The following is a 23,974-nucleotide window of genomic DNA, read 5'->3' as shown; positions in this document are numbered from 1 at the left end:
TATTAATATTATTATTATATTCTTCAAACAATCCAAACATAATCTCAACTCTTTTTTCTCATAATCTCAACTCCTTTTTCTCTTCGATATGTGCAATTTTGAGTTCAATAGAGTAAAATAGAAAATACATCAACTCTTTTGATAAAAAAAAAAAAAAGAAGAAATTAGAATACAATCGTTGAATTCTTCAACGCACAAAGCAAGTTGCCTTTCTATATTAGTCCAATTACAGTTTTTTCCAGAAGATTCGGTATCTTGTTGTCTGCCGTGCCTGGTAGAAAACAAGATCCTATTTTATCAGGATTGTCGATTCCAGGTCAACCATTGTGCATGCCGCATGGGAATTGCAACCTCACCTTCATTATCAATTATTGAGGAAAATATATGAAAAATTCACAACTCCACACAAATAAAACCACGCTTGGTGAGATATGAAGGTCATATAACAGCACCAATATTCTTCCTATCTTTTTCATCGGTGTCTACATTGCCCGGATAATATTTGGTTAATTATATTAGAGGAGTATTTTTGTATTTTCACTTTTTAAGGGACAAAAATACCCCTTTAATATAACTAACTGAATATTATCCAGTTCATTTCCAGTTCAAATGAGCTGGAGATGATCCTAATTCCTTTGGGTATTGGAAGAGAATACAAGGGAAAAACAAAAACATGGGTTCTGTGGGAGAATCGCAGAGAATACAAGGGAAAAACAATAACATGGTTTCTGTGGGAGAATCGCAGAGAACACAAGAGAAAAACAATAACACGGTTTCTGTGGGAGAATGGGGTGATAATGTCCAACCAAGAAACTATTGGAGATGTAGCAAACAAGATTTCTTCCCAGAAGAATCCTTCCAAAACTGGGGCACATATCGATTTGCGCTATCACAAATAGGGCTTCGGTTCAAAGATCGTCTCCTACGCAGATCAAATGATGCCGACGAGATTGGAGAACTTCGTAAACAGAGCGAGAACGATATGAAACGATGCCTGACATGGTGGGATCTCACCTGGTTTGGATTTGGCGCAGTCATTGGTGCTGGTATCTTTGTGCTGACGGGGCAAGAAGCGCATGATCATGCTGGACCAGCCATTGTCTTGTCCTATGCTGCTTCCGGTGTATCAGCAATGCTCTCTGTCTTCTGCTACACAGAATTTGCAATAGAAGTACCAGTTGCAGGAGGGTCATTTGCTTACTTAAGAATTGAATTAGGCGACTTTGCAGCTTTTATAGCAGCTGCAAACATACTTCTTGAGATGGTTGTTGGAATTGCAGCAGTTGCCAGAGCATGGACTTCTTACTTTACAAATCTACTGAACCGCCAACAAAACTCATTACGCATCCACACGAACCTTGCCGAAGGGTTTAATTTTCTGGACCCAATAGCCGTCACAGTCCTGGCAATTGCTGCTGCAATTGGAATGATAAGCACAAAGAAAACATCATACATAAACTGGATAGCATCTGCAATTAACACGATAGTAATTTTATTTGTGATAATTGTAGGATTTGCTCACGCTGACACATCAAATTTGAAACCGTTTATGCCTTATGGAACTAAAGGAATCTTTCAGGCTGCCTCTATTGTCTACTTTGCTTATGGTGGATTTGATAACGTTGCCACCATGGCTGAAGAAACCAAAAACCCATCAAGAGACATACCATTAGGATTGCTTGGATCAATGTCCATCACCACTGTGATATATTGCTTAATGGCACTTTCACTGGCCATGATGCAGAAGTATACAGAAATAGATAGGGATGCACCATATTCTGTAGCATTTCAGAGTGTGGGCATGAAATGGGCAAAGTACCTGGTAGCTCTTGGTGCCCTGAAGGGAATGACCACTGTTCTTCTGGTAGGATCACTAGGACAGGCACGATATACTACTCATATTGCACGAGCCCACATGATTCCACCATGGTTTGCTCTTGTCCATCCAAAGACAGGAACCCCCATAAATGCTACACTATTGATTACCATTTCAGGTGCCTGTATTGCTTTCTTCTCAAGCTTGGATGTCTTGGCAGGGCTGTTATCAGTGAGTACACTCTTTGTCTTTATGATGATAGCTGTCGCACTTCTTGTGAGGAGATACTATGTTACAGAAGTCACCCCGCAAATTCACCTTCTGAAATTAGTTATCTTCTTGCTGATCATCATTGCCTCCTCAATGGCAACTGCAGCTTTCTGGGGACTAAATCCTGATGGTTGGCTTGGATACACTATCACGGTTCCTCTTTGGTTCTTGGGGACTGCAGGAATTGCAATGTTTCTGCCTCAACAGAGGATGCCAAAAGTTTGGGGGGTTCCACTTGTCCCTTGGCTTCCATCCTTGTCAATTGCAACAAATATATTTCTCATGGGATCTTTGGGTTCTCAGTCATTTGTTAGATTTGGAATCTGCACCATTGTAATGCTAATATACTATGTATTCTTTGGTCTCCATGCAACTTATGATATGGCTAACCAGCAAGAAAAGATGAAATCCCTGAATGATGATGACAAACCAGGGCCTTGAAATTACTGTAATTCTTTACCCTTCAGTCTGCCACGCCTTAATAAAATTTCCTTCTCACTTGTGTTTCATATTAGGATGCTCGAAGTGCCTGAAAATAGTGATAGGAAGTCCAGAAAGAAATATTCTCAATGTAAAAATGTATAAACATAGTATATCTACAGACTACATGGCACTGTACTGAAAGGAAGACACATTACTAATTTAATATTTAAATGAATGAAGTTAATTCTAGACATGAATATGGTGGTTTACTGATCAAATAAAGTTAATAATAGAGAGAGTGAATAACCAAATATCTACGCAGAAAAATCTGCTATGACCTACTCCACCAGATTTTTAGCATCCTCGCAACATCTAGGACTTAGCAGACAAGCCAAGATGAGAATCCTATGGATACTTATTGTTGCCCCCATTTCAGCATAATGGCCTGAAACAATGTTTGGTCCAGTACTATAACTTCAACTATTTGTGCTAGGTCAGATGGAGATCTCGAACTACAGGGAAATGGCGGACAAGAAAACAACCTGTGGATAAGACCCTACCCTAGAACAAACAGCTGATGGAACTTCATAATATATTTTAAAGAAACTCAACACTAGTAGAGAGATGCATGCTGATTAGAATTGCATGGAGGATACTTATCAAGGGTCTGATGTGAAAATGTATTTATCAAATGAAGCCCTTTGGCAAACCCAATTGATCTGTTACTCTCATAAATCCTGAAATTAGAAATCACAAGTAACACCATTGCCTGATCAATACGGGAAGTAACAAATTAAAAGAAAAAGGTATCATATCCTTTTTTTCTGTACTTCGATACAGAGCTTTCTCCCTAACAATCAAAAGAGGCATTTAAGCTAGAATCTTGTAACAGATAACCATTAAAGTTGCAAGAGCAATCAAAATTATCCATTACGCATTAGCTACTAATTCTGGTTTGTTTAATTAAAAGACCAATAAAAACCAACATAACCAAGCAAGCAAAGGAGCAGACCAACTGTCAAAAGAAACTCTGAAATTTAAGGCTTTAGTTTCTATTATTATTTTGTGGCTCCTAAAGACCTTGCAGAAGAATTACATGGCACCTTGAATTTCAATCTCAAAATGAAGAAATCAAATAGGTTATCAGGATCATATAAAAGTAACTATAATAGCACTTTTACCAAATTAATTGCAATGATCTTGTTTCAGAGTTTAGAGAACACCCCATTTGGAGTCCTAAGCCAAAGGCTAACAAACCCAGCCCACTTGGCCTTGTACGAATGGCAGCAGTGTTTTATTAGGTATAGTATCTTATCTGAGTTCAGAATTTGGCTCCGTCTGAATTTTCTTAAGGTTATTTTTGGTTATTTTAAGTTTCAAGATTCTAATGCCGCAGATTTCATTTTATGAATAGGTGATGCCAATTCAGTTACTAGGCAAAATATGTGGCCTTCAGAATGGTTCACTAGTCAAATTCTCCTTGAATCTTATAGTTTCTACAATGTTACCTCAAGAAGGCTTGAATCTTCAATTTAGAAGTAAAGCACGGATGGTATATTCCATAGAGTTAGTGACTACAATTGTATCACCATTCTGTCATAAGATAAAACAAAAAGTACATGAACATAAAAACCTAAGATTCAAGCAAATCAATGACTATAATCTGTTCAACCCAAGATAAGACAAAACTTCTACACTTGTACCTGACTAGGATTACCTATTTTAGATGATTTAAGAACAATTATTGTCAGTTTCGTTCCAAGCACTGTACTATTTATTCGTCTGATCGTCTCTAGTAAAGCTGCACCAACATTGAATCAAGAAAGACTTCAGAAGATACACTTTCTTTTTGATGAATGTAATTCTACAGACATCCCTAAACCAAAAAAGAAATAAAACAGAAAAGAATTCCTACAGACATCACAGATGCCACACTCCTATATATATATATATACAAGGAGCAAGTATCCCATTTATATAAAAAACTTCTACAGTGCATGAGTACACATCAAATTTATCAACTAGCAAATGTTAATAATAAAACCCCATAGACTGAATCATTCTAGCATGTCAAATATTGGGTTCACCTACTTGTACACAGGTCTAGGCCCTCCAATTTGTTACAGCAAGTGACAGATTGTATCATATTATGTTGTATAACTATTCATGTACAAGTGAGAAATCAAATACCTAAATTTTATACTAGTATTATATAGGGTTGCAGTTTCATGGCTTTGAACATTTATATGAACACTCAAAAGTCTAGCTGTTTATGTTTGCTCTTCAAATACAAAAACCTTACGTTAGTAGACTCACAACTGAAAAAAAAAAGAAAAAAGCATTCAATAGCCTTCTTCATCTGAAATTTTGAACAAAAGATAGGATTCCCATATTAAAAAAAGGTTCCATCTATTTCAGAAGTTGAGACGTAAGTCCTAAATGTAAGAAGCCGAATAACTAAATCATTTTTTTAGGAAGCTATTATAAAAATTTTGGTAGAATTGATTACCAGCAAACAATAGGAACTATTACAGTTAACGTTTCTATGACAGGGTTTGGAGCTCATACATGATTTATCAGGAATTCTTATACCGTTATATCAACTCAATAATCCATAGTAGTAGCTGGCTCAACCTTCAGGCACCATCTCAAGGAGCTCAAAATAATAACATGATTCTCTTTTGAATATAATGTTTTTTTTATATAAGTAATGTTGTATATATCAAAAAGCATAGAGGGGAGTCTTTTAAATCTAATATTCTCGACTTAATAAATATGAAGCAACAACAGAAAATACCTTCTTTTAGAAAATAGATGAAGTGATATAGCAGTTAATTTTCAATGACTTTCTAGTGTTTTTATCAATTAAGAAATCCAAAATACATTTGGTGCAGATTCCTTTGCACTTTGTGACTTAAGATACGGCTTCAAAGCAAGTAGCATATTCTCATCCAAACTCATTCTCTAAACCCTTGGAAACCATTTTTCATAGCATGATTAGAGACAAACTAGTCCCCAGCTAAAATTCACTCTTGTTCTATAATTCTCCTTCTTGTTGAACAAAAGCACAGCCCACTTAATCACTAAGCTATTTCTTTGTTAGGGTGCATGTGTTGGAGAAAGCATTAAACTAATATTGTCCTTGCCTACTTTAAAGGGAAGAACATCTCATATCATTCATCAATATCAAGTTTATTAATTAACCAATTTGTTTTATGAGAGAAATTGATTCCAAACAGTCTTGGAAAGTAGCAGGTGTGTATATATGCATGTATCTATGTGAAGACTACTATCAATATACCTTCATTGGATTACTGCTAGTATCCTCTGATGTCTAGATATTACGACGCAGCGGTTCATATTTCATATCCTCCACAATTTCCAAATGGTTTGTGAAGTAAAGTCTTACAACAAGGAAAGTGGATTACGCAACTAAAATAAAAGCAAATGCAATTATGCAAATGATTAAAGATAACTACAAACATATGCAGCGTCATTCTTAAAGATAACTTCAAAATCATATTTTAGAAGTAGTTGTAGTCAACAGTCTAACTAAACTTTGAAGGGCAAGACAATAATAGGAAAAGAAAAAAAAAAGACTTACTTCAGACATCAGCAGTATAGGCTGCTCCAACACTTGTCAATGGCAGCTTGAATTTTCTTAGGTTTGCAAAGCTCTTGAACAACTCTTGCCCAAGTAGAGGCTTTAGGAGGCAGAAACTTTTGCAACATCACATCTACAATTCTGGTAGCACCTAAAATTCTATGCCGCTTAAACAGCCGGGCTGCAAGCTCGTCTAAAAACTCCCTCCCATCTTGAGGTGGGTGTACCTTTTCTCTTAAAGTTCTCAGAAAAATATTGCATGTAACTAAGTCAGGATCACAACCCTGATCCAGCATACTATTTAGAAGATCAATGGCATGGGAGATGTTACTCTGCTTGCACAAACCATTGAAAATTATGTTATAAGTGATCACATCTGGTTGCGATTCAGGCTCTTGACAAAGCATATCATTGAAAAGTTTCAAACCCTGCTCTACCAAGCCCGCATTGCAAAGCCCATGAATCATTGAACTGTAAGCCACAACATCAGGTTTAAATCCCTTGCCCAACATCTGCTTCCACATCATCAAGGCATCCCTAAGCTTCCCATCCTCACATAAGCCATGAATAAGTACACTGTAACAAACCTCATTATGGGTACAGTTATTCTCTGCCATCTCTTTCCACACAAGAATTGCTTTAAGGCTATCACCCGTTTGGAAAAACCCCTTCATTAAGGAGCTATAAGTGAAAGCATTGGGCATGCAACCCTCATTCATCATCTCAGAGAGAACTTCTTTTGCTTCATCCAGCTTTCCTTCTCGGCACAGACCATCTATAAGAGCACTATAAACAACAGTATTGGGTTTACATCCCCTTTCCGTCATCTCCTTCCACAATTTCATTGCCTCTTCAGTCTTTCCCTCCCTAAACAACCCACTAACAAGGGCTGAATAAACATACTCATTTGCACAATGCCCTCTCTCCTTCATAGAGATCAGCACATGAGCACCATCAACAGTTCTTCCTTGCTTGACAAGCCCATTGATGAGTGTTCCATATGTGACATCGTTAGGCACACATTTACTCGATACCATTCTATCCAATAGACTCACTGCCTTCTCCAACTTGCCCTTGAGGCACAAACCATGGATGAGGGTGTTATAAGTCACTTCATTAGGAACGCACCCTTTGAGAAACATATTATCAACGAGCTTTGCAGCACGTGCCAAGTCACCCTTCTTGCACATAGCGTTGATCAAAACGTTAAATGTTGCAGCATTCGGGAAACACCCCTCAATTTGCATCTCATCCAACAGTGAAACTGCCTCGTCAATCCTATTCTCCCTGCACAACCCGTCCATCAATGTACTAAACGTGAACACATCGGGAATGCATTTCCTAACCGGCATTTCTCTAAACATCTCAACTGCTCTATTAACCAATCCCAACTTACACAAAGCCTTTATAACCAAATTGAAAGTAAGCACATTGGGTGAAATATTCTCATTCCCACTACCCACAATATGCGAATGAAACTCTAATGCCCGAGAAAAACAACCTTCTTGTATAATAACATTAAGCACAGAGTTAAACGACCTCACAGTCCTCCTACATTGAAACTCACACACCATTCTATCAAACAATTCAACAGCTTTTTCGGGTAAATGAGCTTTCCCATAAGCTCTAAACATAACAACAAAACTTTTCTCAATAAACCTTCGGTTTTCGCGTTTCATTCGATCTAAAACCTTCTCTAACGACCGAAAATCACCAGAGTCGGCATAGTTCTCAATGAGTGAATAGAAAGTGGAATCACCCAACTTGTAAGAACCCAATTTGGGACTCGACTTGAAGATTTCATCAGGTATTGGGGGCTCAGTTTCACCATTATTTTCAGTTTCAGGGGCTTTGTTTGATGGAACGGTGAGAACTGAAAAGTGAAAGTGAGAGTGAGAGTGAAGCAGAGCAGGGAACTTACATGGGATTGAAGAGATGCCCAGCTTGAGGACTCTCCTGATAGAGTTGCAGAGGAGCTCTCTGCGAAATGTTGAGCATTTTGTCATGGGTATTATTGGATTGAAGCTATATTTGTATATATATCCAAGCTTGATTTAGTTGAAAAGAAACAATAATAGATGAAAATCGGAGATGGGTTTTGCGAGATTTTGAGAGAGCTCAACCTCTATAAGAAGAAAACAGAGGGAAATAATCGCTCACACAAAATTTCTTGCTGAGACCCACCGAGTCAATTCATTGGATACATTTCTTTGTTACGAGCATTAGTTTTACCATTCCATTTTTTTAGCGCTGTTTTTACAACAGAGTTTTTAACGATGGGGTTGCAACTTGCAAGTACCAAAGTGCGTTAGGTAATTTTTAACAAATCTAAAATAAATTCAACACAACTATAATCGAAAGAGTTTGACTCATTTGATTAAATATGTTAGATTAGCATTGATATATATAGTCTTATATTCATATTTCAACATAACTTATGACCCATGAACTCAACACACAGCATAATGACAGACAATATTTAACATGACCCGTGAACTTAATACGAACCCAGTACAAAATTAAAAGGTTATAATTAGAATGTTTGACACGTATAATTAAATGAGTCGAATTAAAATTAACTTACATAATCTTATACTCATACTCAATATGACCCGAACCCAACACGTAAACACGAATTTTCACCCTTAATTTATCGGAACAAGATTCTCTCCATTTTAAATGATCTAGATAATGTCTAGCTAGTTATCCATCTACTATAACTAATCGGATATTATGTAGTTGATTTAAAATAGAGAAGATCCTATTTCTTATTTATCCGGGTAATATTTCTCACAGGCCTCCCTTTTGAACTATTTCTGGCCCATTTCAAGTGGTTTCGGATATCACAAAAACACAATAACTAGTGTTACGTTCGTGGATGTCTTTAATCAGTAGCACTGCTTTTATTTCCATGCACATCAAACACAACGAGAGCACCAACAACTGTAATGATTACAAGGCGCTGAGAATGATGTATACACATATTTACAGAAAGGGAATTCCATATCGTGCCAACGACGACTTTCACTCTTCTAAACTTGAGAGAAATTTGGGGCAGGTTTTCATGAATGGGGCTAGCCATTGGGTTGGGCATACAAACAGATATAGGGGGTTCTTGGAGTATGGAAAGATGGTGATCCTGTTGTTTCATATGTGTGATGAGGAATTTCGAGTGATGAAGCTTCCGAATGTTCTAGCTAATCTGCCATCGCGAACCTATTCTCTTGTGGTTTCTGATGGATTGCTCTCTTTGATACAAAATAACCCAATAGGAAATGACCCTTTGGTTGATTACCATTTGGGTCAGCAATATGATGGTTGTTGCATTTGGTCGATGAAAGAATATGGCGAAATAGTCTTGGACTAAACAATATACTACTGATTTAAGGGATTGGGAATGGTTGGGGGAGACATTGAGTTTTAGGAACAAAAACGAGATTCTAATTGTGACAAGTAGTAAAGAGATGTTCTTATATGATCTCAAGACCAATAGGTTTGTTAGTCTTGAAATTAAAAAACTATATAATTTATTGCTTAGTATGAATACATGCATAGAAAGTCTAGTTTTACTCAATGAAGTAAATGTTGTGCGACACGAAACTTCTTCATGGGAAAGGATCCGGCTCACAAAAAGGTACTAAAAGGACTCGAAAAGACGCAAGCACCATGAAATATGAAGGAAATGTTCGACAATTGGCTCCCCTTAGCCCCCTTGCTACTAGGTATGGTTAATCTTTTCTTATGAACTATGAGTTTGGTGAGAATGATAAAGTAGCAGTTCTTTTAGACAATTGTACAATTGATTTAAGGGTTGAAGCAGTTTTTCTGGCGTATGCCCCTGAGCAATTGTATTTTTTTTTTTTTTTCTGAAAAAAAAAGAAGTGCAAGGGCTGATTGGCATTACACGTTAGCAAGGTTAAATAAAAATGTAGTTTCTAACATTACAAAATTATATATTAAAATATAGGACAAACGACATGACACCACACACTAGCAAGCTACCCATTTCTTATTCTGTAATGGTATGCTACACAGCAGGTCTTATCATCTATAAAACATTAGTAATAAAGGCAGATATTCTGTCTAGAAGACAGAAAAAGGTAGACATTCTAAAGAGTTCAAGCTGCTGCTTCATTAGCAGAGGAAACCTTTTTGAGGATATAAATAGGATCTCCCACTTTAAGGAACTCTCCCTTCCCTTGGGTACGAGAGTCCTTCCAGACTAAATTCTGACCAAAGTAGACCTGCAGAACCATTTAAAGTGTTATCTGTTAATCATTTGAACGGAGAGAATAAAATTGTTTGGTAGTTAAGGATTCAGGACTCACCTTTCCTTGCTGTTTCTGGGTCGGTCGCAAAACCTTGTCTGACCGGATTTTCTTAAGAGTGTCATTCAGCTCAGGGCCTGCAATTCCAGTTTCTTGGTTGATTGTAGGGACCTAAAATATACAGAAGCTCTTTGTAAAGATTGGAAGATATAACACAGTCAAAGAGCTGATATACACAGCTCTAATGGGAAGCCCATATGTAATAGACGAACAGCTGCAAATAATATATCAGGACCCAATGATAAGGATATGTACATGTAGAAATTTTAGGGTGGTCAGATATTGGAACTTATAATGAAATGTCAAAAGTTTTGCAAAACTAAATGACTTAGTTGGTTTAAAGTGAGGATGGTATCCAGCAGAGGATCGATTTCATCGCCACTAAACATGTTCAACCTGTTCAACTCTGGTGCTGGAGAAGGCACTCATGCTTCACCTTTGAGCTCAACTGCAAGCTTTAAATTTTATCTTCAATAGTTAGTCATACCAAGTGGCTGATAACATTTTTCATTGCAAGCTACCTACCATAAAGTGAAGATATTTGTACGTCACATTGGTAAAATGAAAACACGCGCAACACATGTTGTTAGAGTATCAGCAGCTAAGCCAACAACTCATCTAGTGCTCAGACAGGAAGTTCATGTAGCTGGCAATCTGTTCAACTCCGAAAAGAACACGAAGACTCGCGAACGCTCTGTTTCTACTGATATAGCAGTTGCTGCAGATCTTGATATCACACAGGAGTTTTCAATAAGAAGATGAAGGGAATATTCAAATGCTCATTGACAAAGGATCAGTCTCAGCCGTTAGCTAGGGTAACAAAGTTATTATATCTGCTGTATTATTTATCTTTAGATTGAATTGTAATAGTTTCAGTTGTAACTAACTGCACATATACTCGAAGTTATCATTGTACAGTTTACTGTGTTTATATTGAATGCAACACAGCAGGAAAATTTATCCTGGCCAAATCAATTCTGCAAATACTTTCTTTCAACATAAATTCTCTTTATGGAAAATAATTTGACTTTCATTCGATAGGCAGAAAATGAAGAGAGATTGGTCTTACCTTACAGCGGGAGCATAGCTTGACACCCTGAAAAGTGAATTTGTTTATCTTGATCTCTGTCCACAAGTCTTCAGCAAATGGTTCACAACCATCAACCAGGATGCTGAAAAATGCAAGTAAAACATTTTCTAAGACCCATAAGTAGTGTTCATGAGAGAAATCCGTCAACATTTTGGTCATGTTTAGTTATTAGTGTTGGCTCTTATAGAAGGGCTTGGTTCCAACACCAAACAGTGCAGAGTACATGGATGAAATAAATGGATAGAGGTCCCCATAAATCTTGTTATCCGAATTCCTAGTAATTCAGGTAGTAAATGTAAGAAAGCTAATATGGGGCCCACTTGCCCAAACAAATTTTGGGTTGTTCCCCCACCTTTGCAAGCAAGGGGTTTCATATTAGTTCTTTCACATTTGTTTCCCAAATTGCTAGCAGTCCGAACACCAAATTGCTGGAGATCCATATTCAAAATAAAGAGATGATAAAAGAGTGGATACTTGGGTCTGAAACGGTTAGCTGATATGGGCTCCTTGAGAAGCTTATTTAGTCCATCCATTGATCCCTGTAAAAGATATGTTGATATCAACCTTTAAGATTCTGTCTAAAAGCCAGGAAAACTTGGCTTTCATTTCTCAATTGGACCAACCTGAGATAATAGCAAGTATGGATACATGTCATTGAACAAGATACTGTGTCCAGGAGCATACCCAGGTTCCACAGGCCTTGTCTCGGAAGCTGCATTAGAAAATGATAGAATCCATGATGAAAATAGAAGTAAATATAAGAAGTATAAATAAGAAAGGAAGAGTCATCCCAGATGCCCAGAATGATTGGAAATCCTCTGTGGAGGCTTCCATGGCAAGAGTGTAAAGAAAAACATATAACAAAATAGAAGATGTAACAAAAAAAGGAAAACATGTAACTAATCATAGGGGAGTTGGGACACATCAGTTGTTATTGAGTTTGGAAATATGTATTTACCCCTTTTTTTCTTCTTCCTGCTTTTGTTATGTATGCATTTGTCTACCATGTGTACATGTGTGTGTGTCAGTGTGTGTGTGTGTGTGTTACAATGCCATAACATGGGCCTGCAAATGCCCATTCATCCTTCAATTCAAGAACTTTTTATTTTCAGCGCCCCCCATCCAAAATAATTTTGCTTTATCATTGGTAACCTGAATTAGTGGGCACAATGTCCTCCTCTTTTAAAATGTACAAAGATCAAGCCCTACCGCTATTAAAACGAACTAGCCGACTGGGCTTCCCAAGATAATTTGAAAACCATTGTGATGCTTCATCTCCTTCATCCAATGCAGAGCCCGACCATTCCCAGACTGAGACTCCATCTACTCTTTCTCGTGGTCTACTGAGAGAAACCTTTAGCACATTCATCCCAGGTGCTTTTAAGACTGAAAGACAAATGAGTGGTAAATTATAATGAAGAAGCAAAAAGATAAAGAAATTCAAATATTTTATGTGCAATGAAAGGGGAAAGATGTTGGACATATAAAATAATTGTTGAGAGAAATGTTATAAGGCCTAAGCCACCTTTCAACTTAAAATCTAGAATATTGAGACCAACTAGCACAGACCATTAAAATCACTACTCCATAATCGACCTCATCATACCTACTAGCATAGGCTATGAAATCATACTTCCTTTTATGAAAATTTCATGAAATATAAGGGAAAAATGACCATAGGATATGTGAGCTTAGTTACTGATGGTGATGGATGTATACCACCAGGTAAGAAAAGCTATTGAACATCATAATTTAGCACATGAATGAGCAATTAAGAATTTATCTTTTGATCACACATAAATTTTCCAGATCAAAAAGAAAGAATTAAGGTTTCATCTCAAAATCAGCTAGTAAACTCTATATAAACAGTCTGGCCAAGAATACACACACACACACACACATATAGTTATCAGAGAAACATACATCAATTTGATAATTTAACAGTCGACAATGAATCTCTTCTGTTTTATTTATTTATTTATTATTTTCTTTTATGATAAAAATAAACACTCTCCTGTTGTGAAAAAAAAAAAAAAATCAATGTAGGGCTTAGCCTGGTACCTGAGATGAGGCAACCACCATAATTTCAAAGAATTTAGTTCAGAAGACAATATAAATGAAGAACAAAGAATTTACCCATGTATGAGCTTTTGGTAGGTTCCCAACCCTCTGAAAAGGCCTCATTTGGCAACTCCACCTCAACCAAAGCAAGCTTTGGTTCAACTCTCTGAGTATATGCCCTCCCTTTGCTATTTACAACTAGCCATTGCCGATCCCATCGAAATCCTGCAATATCAAGCACCAAAAAAAAATAAAAAGGCAATCAGGTCTAACTGAAAAAAGTTTTTTATTTTTTTGATGCGCAACTCTAAAGTAATTTTATAGAAGAGACATTGGCAGAGTCAAAGTGGCTTCTATAGTAGACTGCTGGTCACAACTTCTGCAGAAGTTGAAGGTCTGCTGGTGTTGTTGAGAATCTTTGGTTGTATAGATTTCTTTTGCTGGTGGATTTTGGTTTTTTTTCTTTTTTTTTTTTAAGAGTGTAATTGATATAGTTGCTTTATAGATACTGCTGTTTTGTGCAAGTAGTTATATGGTAAAGGCCATTTTGGTTGTAAGAGTCTGTTTTTTGAGTCTGTAAGGTTTTGTATAGCTGAGTTATCAGGAGGCTTCTTGTTTCCTGGAGTTCTAGCTGATTTGCAAGAGTGTGTTGTTTTTTTGTTGGTTAATGAAAATTTCATTCATTCAGACTTTGAAATTTAAAGCACAAATCTGTCTAGTTTATATGCATATGATCTCAAACTGTTTATGAGTAAATCAATCATTGACAAGAAGTAGCCCTACACCATTCACTGTGAAAAAAAAAAGCCAAAAAAATATTGAATTCCATCTGACTCTTTTAAGATACGTGTATTAGCATTTGCATAAACCACATAAAAGATTAAGTCAACGAAAGGAATATAATGGATGATCCAAATTATATGCAAAACTTAGAAATTTCTTCAAGATATCGATAACAAAAAGATAATTGCATATACTTACATGCACTGCTTCTATTACTTCTATACATAATTTCTGCGTTCTAATTTTTAATTTTTTTTAAAAATTCTGAAGTTCCAAAATCTTTGTTATGTTTTCCTCCGATCAATTGAACAATTATAAAAGCTCTCTGCAATCAAAAGGGCTCTGACCATGGAAAATTCAGCAAGTCAGTAATTCACATTACAAATTATAGATGATCAATCAAAATTTGCAATGGATCACTCAATTTCAAATTGAAAAAGAAAAAGCGCTAAACCCCAGAAGCTGATAAAGTGTAATACACACTAATTAATGTTCAGGGTGAGAATACTTCAAGAAAACAGAGAGAACAATCAAATGGGTCAAAGAAACAATGGTGGAAGAACTGCAAAAGGAACAAAAAAGAAAAATTTGAAGAAGTGGATCATGGTGATTTACCAGTGGGAGTGATGGGCGCTTGACGAACAGAAATTCCACGACATGACTTTATTGGGTATATGAAAATTGATGAGACTTTGGCTGCCATTCTCTCTGAGTACTGGGTGTTCTTGTGTGTGTTTGACTGATGATATATATTACACAGCCAAGTGCCAACAACTGCTTTGCACTTGGACGTTTTATATGGAGCGAGAGATCCATACCAATCCACACGGCAAAAGGATTAAAAAAAGGGGAAAAAAACAAAAAAACAAAAACAAAGAAGAATCCAAAAAGAGACACAAGTAAGCAAACGAAGAAACTTTTACAGAGGGAATTCTGTTCTTTTTTTCAAATGGGCAGGGGGGCGGCTACTTTCCAACGAAAAGCATATTTTCCTTGCCTTTTTCGTTTGCATGTGTTCATTTATTCTTTTAGATAAGCTTACCGGTCCAACTTCGGCATTGGCAATTTTGATTTTTTCTTCAATCTTTGTACGAATGTAGACCTTTCATTATCATGAAAGGAGAAAAGAATATCAATAGAACAAAAATCAAGTTTGAGTATAAAGCCCCTATATCAAATCATTAGATTTAACAGAAAGATTATATAAATGATGTTATTCATCAAAGAATCAATAAGTTTCGAATATCTTGGCAAGAAATTCATCATGAAGTTGCTAGTTTTTATCAAATTGCTATAACTTCAGAAGTCATAACTTTCCTATCGCAATTCCCATCACTAGACACCTCCTTTATTCTTGATCTATCAGTGGTTGAAGCTAAATATTCTTGTTCCTTACCTACTATTTTATGTAATCCATCAGCTAATGGACTTTGAACAAAAAAGAAAAAGAAAGAATCAGGAAAGTGGGGTTGTTAACAAAAAGCAGAGATGATATGGGAGTTTTATGTAATGAAAATAGATCCCTCTCCATAGACTAAGCCTTATAAAAAATTCAATTTAAACCGTAGCGCTTTCAACATCAAACCGGGTCGAGTGCAAACCGAGTCAGATACAAACCACGCTCCACATTTATATACGTGAACCCCCTAGCCTCCTACGTATGGAGAAATGCATGCAGGTGAAACAATTGTAAGATTGGCAAGCTATTTACCATAAAATCGCAAAACAATAAATAAATAATTAAAATTTTAAAAGAAAAAGAATCTAAAATTCTTCTTGGGCAAGTAAATAAAAATTAAATGTTATGTAAAAAATGTTACATATATATTATTAAAGTAAGTTTCAAAGGGAGGCTATAATTGGAGGGTAGAGCCGTACTACCTCTAGCTAAGTGGCTATAGAAAAATATTATACTTATAACTCATTTATAACTTGTTAATATGTGTTAATAATTAATTAAATGGTGTTAAAAAGAAGAAAAAAAAAATTAAGTAGTTTACGTTGTTTCAATTATATATTGACACGTGGGAACAAGTTGTAAATAAATTGTAGGTGTAGCATTGCTCTTGCATATAACATTATTAATTAGGCCAATAATTATATAAATCCATTCTCACACACCAACGATGTCAATATACTCATGCAAGGGCAAAAAGGGGTCATCGATATGAAAAGTAGTATTGTTTATTTAGTTAAAAGGGTTCGATATTTTGTAGTTGATTTGGAATTAATTTTTGTCGTATCTGCTCAAAAATGTTTACTTAATTAACATATCTTTTTGAGATCTCTGTGGTGGAAAGTTGTGCAAGTAATATGTAAATACACTAAAAAAAAAAAAAAAAAAATGGTATTAGTGACATGAGATTTGTGACGTGTCAATGGCCAGGCACGTCACTAAATGGATTGTGACGTGTCATTAGTGACGTGAGTCACATGGTAATAATCCACCAGTCAAGAATTCCATTTAGTGATATAGCTACATGGCATCACTGTCTAGATCAATTTGAAATTTGCACGACGTCTAAAGGAGGGGTGTTACACATTCATCTTTTATTTTATTTATTTTTTATAAATCTACCATTAAATCCGTAGGACCCATATACATCTTTTATATAAAAATAGACAATAAAAAATGAAAACCAAATACTTTTCATAAAAAAGTAAAACTTGAGGCTAACTACAAAACAAAGTTTTTATTCAAATTCTTCAGATTTGGTCTATTGAATTGACTTTTATTTTTATATCACATACATGTAATATTTTTTTTTTTTTTTTTTTTTGACATGTCCACACAAGAGGGGGGAAGGGATTCGAACTAGTGAACTGTGCTTCATTAGACGTGATCACAGCCGATTGAGCTACCTCTTAGAGACCATACATGTAATTTATTAATTTTATAAAAAGCACATGTAAACATTAATTACTCTAACAACATATGTCAATTTAATATATTGGGCTTAATGCCGGCCAGCAACTTATTCTTAACTAGAATAAAATTTTATTTAAAAGAAATGTAAAAAGAAAGCCACTCTTTTTCAAACTTTCATATTTTTTGTTTCTCTTTTAATTTTTGAGTCAAGGAGGAATTAATTATTTACTATTTTAGTACATTAGAAGAAACGTCAGTCCATTTTCATATCCGGTGAAATCATACCACGTAGTCAATTCAAAATGACTTCTTTGACCTCCACGCCAAACTTCAGTAAAATTAGACCCAAATAACGTCTAAATTCCCAAAGGAAAAGTGAGTTACTGAGTAGCATCTGCTTCAGTTGAGTAGCATCTGCATGTACAAAGTTCCATTTAGATTCTGCATAAAGTACATCAATACATGACTGTTGACTAATTTAGTGTGTTTTTTGATCATATTAATAGGGAGACTCTTTCTTATATGCTGTTTACTTCTTGTAATGTCCCAGCTTATTGAACTCTGCTTGCATTGCCTGTCTCAAACTTCTTCTGCATTGAGTTTACTTGATGTTCCTAATCTGTGATCACAAATGTGGTCATTGCCTCATTTTTTTCCTTTGTCATCTAAATCTCAAGGAAGTTTCAATTTCATCTTACAGGTCTGTATACTTGTGGATAATCTAGATCTAGAAAATGTAAACTCTTCTAATTTGAGGGCTGCAATCTCTGCTACCCTCCTCCTTCTGCCACCAAAATTCACTGAGGTTTGCTTCGTTTTCAACCCTTGACCACTCTAGAACTACTAGAATTTGTTAAGTGATTATATATTCATGCAGGAAGATCTGTATGCCAAAATATGTAGCCTCTCATATATGGGTGATTTGCGTATGCTTTTTGCAGAGGACAAAAATAAGGTAGTGGTTGACATAGCTCAAATAGATCTTCAGAGTGAAACTGCTTCTAGCCTTTCGGGCATTAGCATCTTTATGCTTGCTTGCTACTTTGCATCTATTGGATCTGTTGGAATTATATGTTGCTCTGATTTGGCTGAGATTAATTAATAATTGGCCAAACTTATGGACTATTTTTAGTGAATAATTTTTTTGCTATAAGTTTATACAAGAAGATATGCTTGTGGAAGACATTATACAGTTCTCACAACTAGAACCGGAAGTTCCTTAAGTGCTAGTTTTTAACCTCCAGTTCATAATTACTTGTTTTTCCATTGTAACTGCTTAGTGGATGTCTTACTATTTTTTTCAATGTCAATTTCTATTTTTATATCAGAGACGTTAATGCAAGTTACATCTGGTATGGCATTTCTATGGCCCAACAGGAGACATTGTTTACCAACATGTCTTTTGTTCTTACAAAAGTTCAGTTGTTCATTAATATAATTTTCCCAGGTGAAGAAGATTGTACAAGGGCAATTTGATTTATTCCTGTCCAGGTATAAGTCATTTCTTTAAGAGTATGAGGCTATAGACTTGTTGAGACTCACGTCATATGAACTAGCCAAACAAATATTTCCCAGGTCTGCTTAGATCCTTAAGTTATCATTTTAAATATGATTCAGTATACTATCTTTGATTTTTTAGGTTCTGTTCTAGAGAGACCTCAATGTTCTAACCTCATATCCTGCTTAATGAATCAAATATGTTTGGGGCCTTGAATCAAGTTATAAAGATGATTAAATATGCCTTTTTACCTCTTAGAACAGGATTGTGGCTTATCATAGCTCGCCATCTTGTTAATACCCTTCCTACAATGGTCAGAAGCCAAATAGGCATGAAGCTGGGAGAGAAGAAAAAGCTGAGTGACTCTGGTATGAACTTCAACTTATCTTCGGAGGATTTATGGTAAAGAGTAGTTTGTGAAGAAGCAAATAGATTCCATAGTTTTATCACTACACATCTACACTCATCCCAACTTTGTGTACTCAATTTTACTGGGAAAAACATGATTTGGGTCATTCATTTTCAAACATCCATTTGGATGTTGGATGACAAGCAAATGGTGTTACCATGTTACATTTAATTAGACGAAAGTTTCAATAATTATGCCAAAGTTGAGTTGATAATAACATCTTTTTGAAAAACTGAAGGTCAAGTTATACATGAAGTTTTGATTGACTAGAGAGATGACGCTGCAAAATGCATGCTGAAGGTTCTGAGGCAAAAAGGTCATGGTTTCAAGTGCAAGGCATGCTGTCTCTGGGCTACTGACCGCTGGGCGCTGGTGGTGTAAATGCTGTTAGACATCTTGCTAACAAAATGTGCAAGGCTTGGAAATCCTTGAGATGAGACTTCACCTCTATTTTTTGATAAAAAAAAAAATATATATATATATATATATAACACAGTTTTCAACTGGTACTAGTTTTGGCATCCTGGCCTTGTTTGGGAAGCAAGATTTTCCAACTCAAACTGAAATTTTTTCTAAATTCATGTTTGGCAATTTTTTAAACTCAATTCAACTCAACTCAAAAAATTTCAACTTAACTCAAAAATTTTCATCCAAATTAATAAAAATTATAAATAAAGATTGAAAAAATAAATAAATAAATTTAGGGTAGCCGAAACACTCCAGGTGGTGGCTGGGCCACCCCAAGCCCAACAGGGGTGGTCCGACCACCCCTTAATATTTTATTATTTTTTTAAACTTCTTATTATTATTATTTTAATTAAATTTAAAATATATAGAATATTTTATTATTATTTCTATCAATGGGACATATGTTTCATTTATGGCCTTAGAGAGATCTTAATTATTAATTAGATATTCTCCAATTCAAAATGGGCCTGAGAAAATCCTCTACCATGTTTGACCCACATTCCTTCGTGGGCCATAGGTCAAATAATAAAGGTTGTTGATAAAGGACAATTTTCAATCATATTTGCTTTAACAAAAGGGACATATATAGCGATTCTGACATCATATGGGGACATAATTAATGGCGTTGGAAAGCTAATTTAGAGGGTTACAAAGTCATATTTCATTAAGTTTTTCTAATTCAAATGTTTACTGAGTTAAAATAGACCGTAAAAAGAAAATTGAAAAGCCGTACAAAATTGCTCGTATGTTGTTTATGTTTGAACAAGCTTTAAAACGAATTGACAAAATAGCTCGTTCAATAACTCATATGAAGTTGGGTTCGAATGAGTTATTCATAGATGCACTCGTTTAAAGTTGGGTTAGAACGAGCTGCTGTGTGAATTGCGAATTCATGTAAGAATACGAGGAAACCATAGTTAGGTTCGAAAGAGCCTCTTACACGTCCAGACAAGCTCCAATAAATTTTTGTGAACAAACTTTTATTTGAGCGTTTTCTTAAGTTCAGGAGTCTAGGTAGTATAAATATATGTAATGGCTATCTATAGCCTTAATTTATTATGTTATTTTGACCAGTTATCAATGAAAAACACTTTTAAGAGTGGTTTTCTTTTCTATCCACATTAAATCCTAGATTGATTATTAGTTTTAAGAAGAGTTGTGATTCTTATCTTGTTTGTCTTGGCAAACTAATCATGACAAGCTGCATTAATTGGTATCAAAGTCAAGTTGCACTGCATCAATTATTTAATTGTTGATGGAGATCTTGTGGGCTCCACAACAAAAAAATTCGTCCAAAGCGCGTTAACTAGCAGAGCAGGAACGTTAGTAATTAGTACTCTTAACTATCGGCAAATATTACTAACGTTCCTGCTCTGCTAGTTAACGCGCTTTGGACGAATTTTTTTGTTGTGGAGCCCACAAGATCTCCATCAACAATTAAATAATTGATGCAGTGCAACTTGACTTTGATACCAATTAATGCAGCTTGTCGTGATTAGTTTGCCAAGACAAACAAGATAAGAATCACAACTTTTCTTAAAACTAATAATCAATCTAGGATTTAATGTGGATAGAAAAGAAAATCACTCTTAAAAGTGTTTTTCATTGATAACTGGTCAAAATAACATAATAAATTAAGGCTATAGATAGCCATTACATATATTTATACTACCTAGACTCCTGAAACCTAAGAAAACGCTTAAATAAAAGTTTGTTCACAAAAATTTATTGGAGCTTGTCTGAACGTGTAAGAGGCTCTTTCGAACCTAACTATGGTTTCCTCGTATTCTAAGCCAACTTTAAACGAGTGCATCTATGAATAACTCATTCGAACCCAACTTCATATGAGTTATTGAACGAGCTATTTTGTCAACTCATTTTAAAGCTTGTTCAAACATAAACAACATACGAGCAATTTTGTACGGCTTTTCAATTTTCTTTTTACGGTCTATTTTAACTCAGTAAACATTTGAATTAGAAAAACTTAATGAAATATGACTTTGTAACCCTCTAAATTAGCTTTCCAACGCCATTAATTATGTCCCCATATGATGTCAGAATCGCTATTTATGTCCCTTTTGTTAAAGCAAATATGATTGAAAATTGTCCTCTATCAACAACCTTCATTATTCGACCTATGGCCCACGAAGGAATGTGGGTCAAACACGGTAGAGGATTTTCTCCGGTCCATTTTAAATTGGAGAATATCCAATTAATAATTAGGATCTCTCTAGGGCCATAAATGAAACATATGTCCCATTGATAGAAATAATAATAAAATATTCTATATATTTTAAATTTAATTAAAAAAATAATAATAAGAAGTTTAAAAAAATAATAAAATATTAAGGGATGGTCGGACCACCCCAGTTGGGCTTGGGGTGGCCCAGCTACCACCTGGGGTGTTTCTGCTACCCTAAATTTATTTATTTATTTTTTCAATCTTTATTTATAATTTTTATTAATTGAGATGAAAATTTTTGAGTTAAGTTGAAATTTTTTGAGTTGAGTTGAATTGAGTTTAAAAAATTGCCAAACATGAATTTAGAAAAAATTTCAGTTTGAGTTGAAAAATCTTGCTTCCCAAACAAGGCCTAAACCTTTGATTTACACTCTAAGCCTATTCCTTTGTGGCTGCCCCCTGCAAACTTTATAATGGAGTTATGATATTGTGGTCACCGTCAGCATGAGATTGCACCCCAACAAGTCCACATGGGCTTGCCTGGATGCACTGATCAACTTGTGTGTCAAAGAAATAGTGTATTTGTTAAATAAAGAGTAATGCTATTTTTTACACTCTTTTACACCGGTTTATATGATATGTTTTAAGTAGCTTTTATGTCTACATTTGAACAAAAACAAAAAGAAAATCACTTAAAACATATCATGTAAGTTAGTGTGAAATGAATGTGATAAATGAGTGTGAAGAGTAGTATTACTCGTTGTCAAAAGAATCATGAGATTGGATGAAAGGGATCGATTTGATTGGTCAAAAAGTAAGTTTTGTATGGATATGTATGGAAATCTGTATTTTCTCATATTTTAATAAAGGTTGAATTCTAGGGTATTCCTTGCCAAATTATGCTTTCTTTATTAGTCCTCTTGGAAACAAATTATTTGAGTGGGAACTGAATATATATATATATATTTGATGTTGGGGAACCTCTTTAAAGTGGGGCTCTTCGGACTCACCTCTGCATAGTAAACTCCGGTTTCGTGCACCGCACTTTTGAAAGTTTTCCTACACAGAATTAGTTAAATCGCTAGCTTTTCATTAGAGAGTGTGGCCTCAAGAGATTATTTGCACCCATAAGGTGTTGAACTTTGAACTTTGAAGGGAGCAAACCCTCCGGGCCTCCACCACTTTGGCCGACCCTTGAAATTTATGAGGCTGAGATTATATCCCACCTTGACTCTCTTATTATTTTTTTCTTCCCAAAAGCAACTCTTTTACGTCAATATGCCACGTAGCATTGAAATTAGAGGCTCCTATGGATGCAATGACTTTTTGGATCTGCACTATTTTGAGCTGGAATCTTTGAATTTTTTTTTTTGCGAATTTCTTCCAATGGAATCATTATATGGGGTCCTTGTTGACTTACCAGCAAGCATGTGGGAGCATGAGGCAGATTTTTCTTGCAATGGATAAGGGTTGTGAATGCGGATTGTGGGATGGCAGCCCATAACAACGCCACCAACCAGGGTGCCCACGTTAGCATTTTCCTTTGCTCACGTGAGAAGGCAAACGGGCATCTACCTGTTCGAACAAGTGCTCTTGCTCACATGAGAAGGCAAACGGGCATCTACCTATTCGAACAAGTGCTCGGATAAGGTACAATAATCTGCTCGTATTGCATGCATTATAGGTAGCTCTAAGTAATATGGGAAGGTCACTAGACAGGGAACAAAAGCTTTTCTTAATTGCTACCAAACGGTCAAAAAATCTGCAAAAGGACCTATTGGCACTCCAACAGCCCATACCTTAAATTACTTTACAACTGGAATATAAAAATATCTTAACTCTTTCGATAAGAAAGAAGAAATTAGAACACAATCGTTGAAATCTTCACAACACAAAGCAAGTTGCCTTTCTATAAGTCCAATTACAGTTTTTCCAAAAGATTCGGCATCTTGTCTGCCGTGCCTGGTAGAAAACCAGATCCTATCTTGTCAGCATTGTCAATTCCAAGTCAAACATTGTGCATGGGGCTTGCAACCACACATTCATTGTCAATTATTGAGGAAAATATATGAAAAAATTCACAATTCCGCACAAATAAAACCACACTTGGTGAGATATGAAGGTTATATAACAGCACCAATCTTCCTATCTTTTTTCATCAGTGTCTACATTG

General features: G+C 35.6%; 3 protein-coding genes and 1 pseudogene across 3 annotated transcripts; 2 read left to right on the top strand and 2 right to left on the bottom strand.

Moving 5' to 3' along the window:
• Positions 1-212: 212 nt before the first annotated feature.
• On the top strand, positions 213-3,548 carry LOC132170230 (cationic amino acid transporter 5-like). Its single transcript, XM_059581130.1, has one exon. The coding sequence runs from the start codon at positions 674-676 to the stop codon at positions 2,525-2,527; it is 1,854 nt and encodes a 617-aa protein (XP_059437113.1). The 5' UTR covers positions 213-673; the 3' UTR covers positions 2,528-3,548.
• LOC132170229 (pentatricopeptide repeat-containing protein At4g20090-like) lies at positions 2,530-8,256 on the bottom strand. Its single transcript, XM_059581129.1, has 2 exons — positions 6,114-8,256; positions 2,530-2,615 (listed from the first exon to the last, which is right to left on the bottom strand). The coding sequence occupies exon 1, from the start codon at positions 8,117-8,119 to the stop codon at positions 6,122-6,124; it is 1,998 nt and encodes a 665-aa protein (XP_059437112.1). The 5' UTR covers positions 8,120-8,256; the 3' UTR covers positions 2,530-2,615; positions 6,114-6,121.
• Positions 8,257-10,007: 1,751 nt separating this feature from the next.
• On the bottom strand, positions 10,008-15,157 carry LOC132170235 (uncharacterized). The gene is made up of 8 exons (XM_059581132.1): positions 14,991-15,157; positions 13,668-13,817; positions 12,741-12,917; positions 12,155-12,243; positions 12,006-12,070; positions 11,511-11,613; positions 10,442-10,552; positions 10,008-10,357 (listed from the first exon to the last, which is right to left on the bottom strand). The coding sequence occupies exons 1-8, from the start codon at positions 15,076-15,078 to the stop codon at positions 10,232-10,234; spliced, it is 909 nt and encodes a 302-aa protein (XP_059437115.1). The 5' UTR covers positions 15,079-15,157; the 3' UTR covers positions 10,008-10,231.
• A 2,628-nt stretch (positions 15,158-17,785) lies between these two features.
• The window catches only part of LOC132169247 (uncharacterized), an 11,167-nt pseudogene continuing 4,978 nt past the window's right edge, over positions 17,786-23,974 (top strand).

The sequence above is a fragment of the Corylus avellana genome, chromosome ca2, assembly GCF_901000735.1.
Source record: "Corylus avellana chromosome ca2, CavTom2PMs-1.0".
In the NCBI taxonomy this organism is placed as follows: Eukaryota; Viridiplantae; Streptophyta; class Magnoliopsida; order Fagales; family Betulaceae; genus Corylus; species Corylus avellana.
This window is presented reverse-complemented; position numbering and strand designations above follow the sequence as displayed.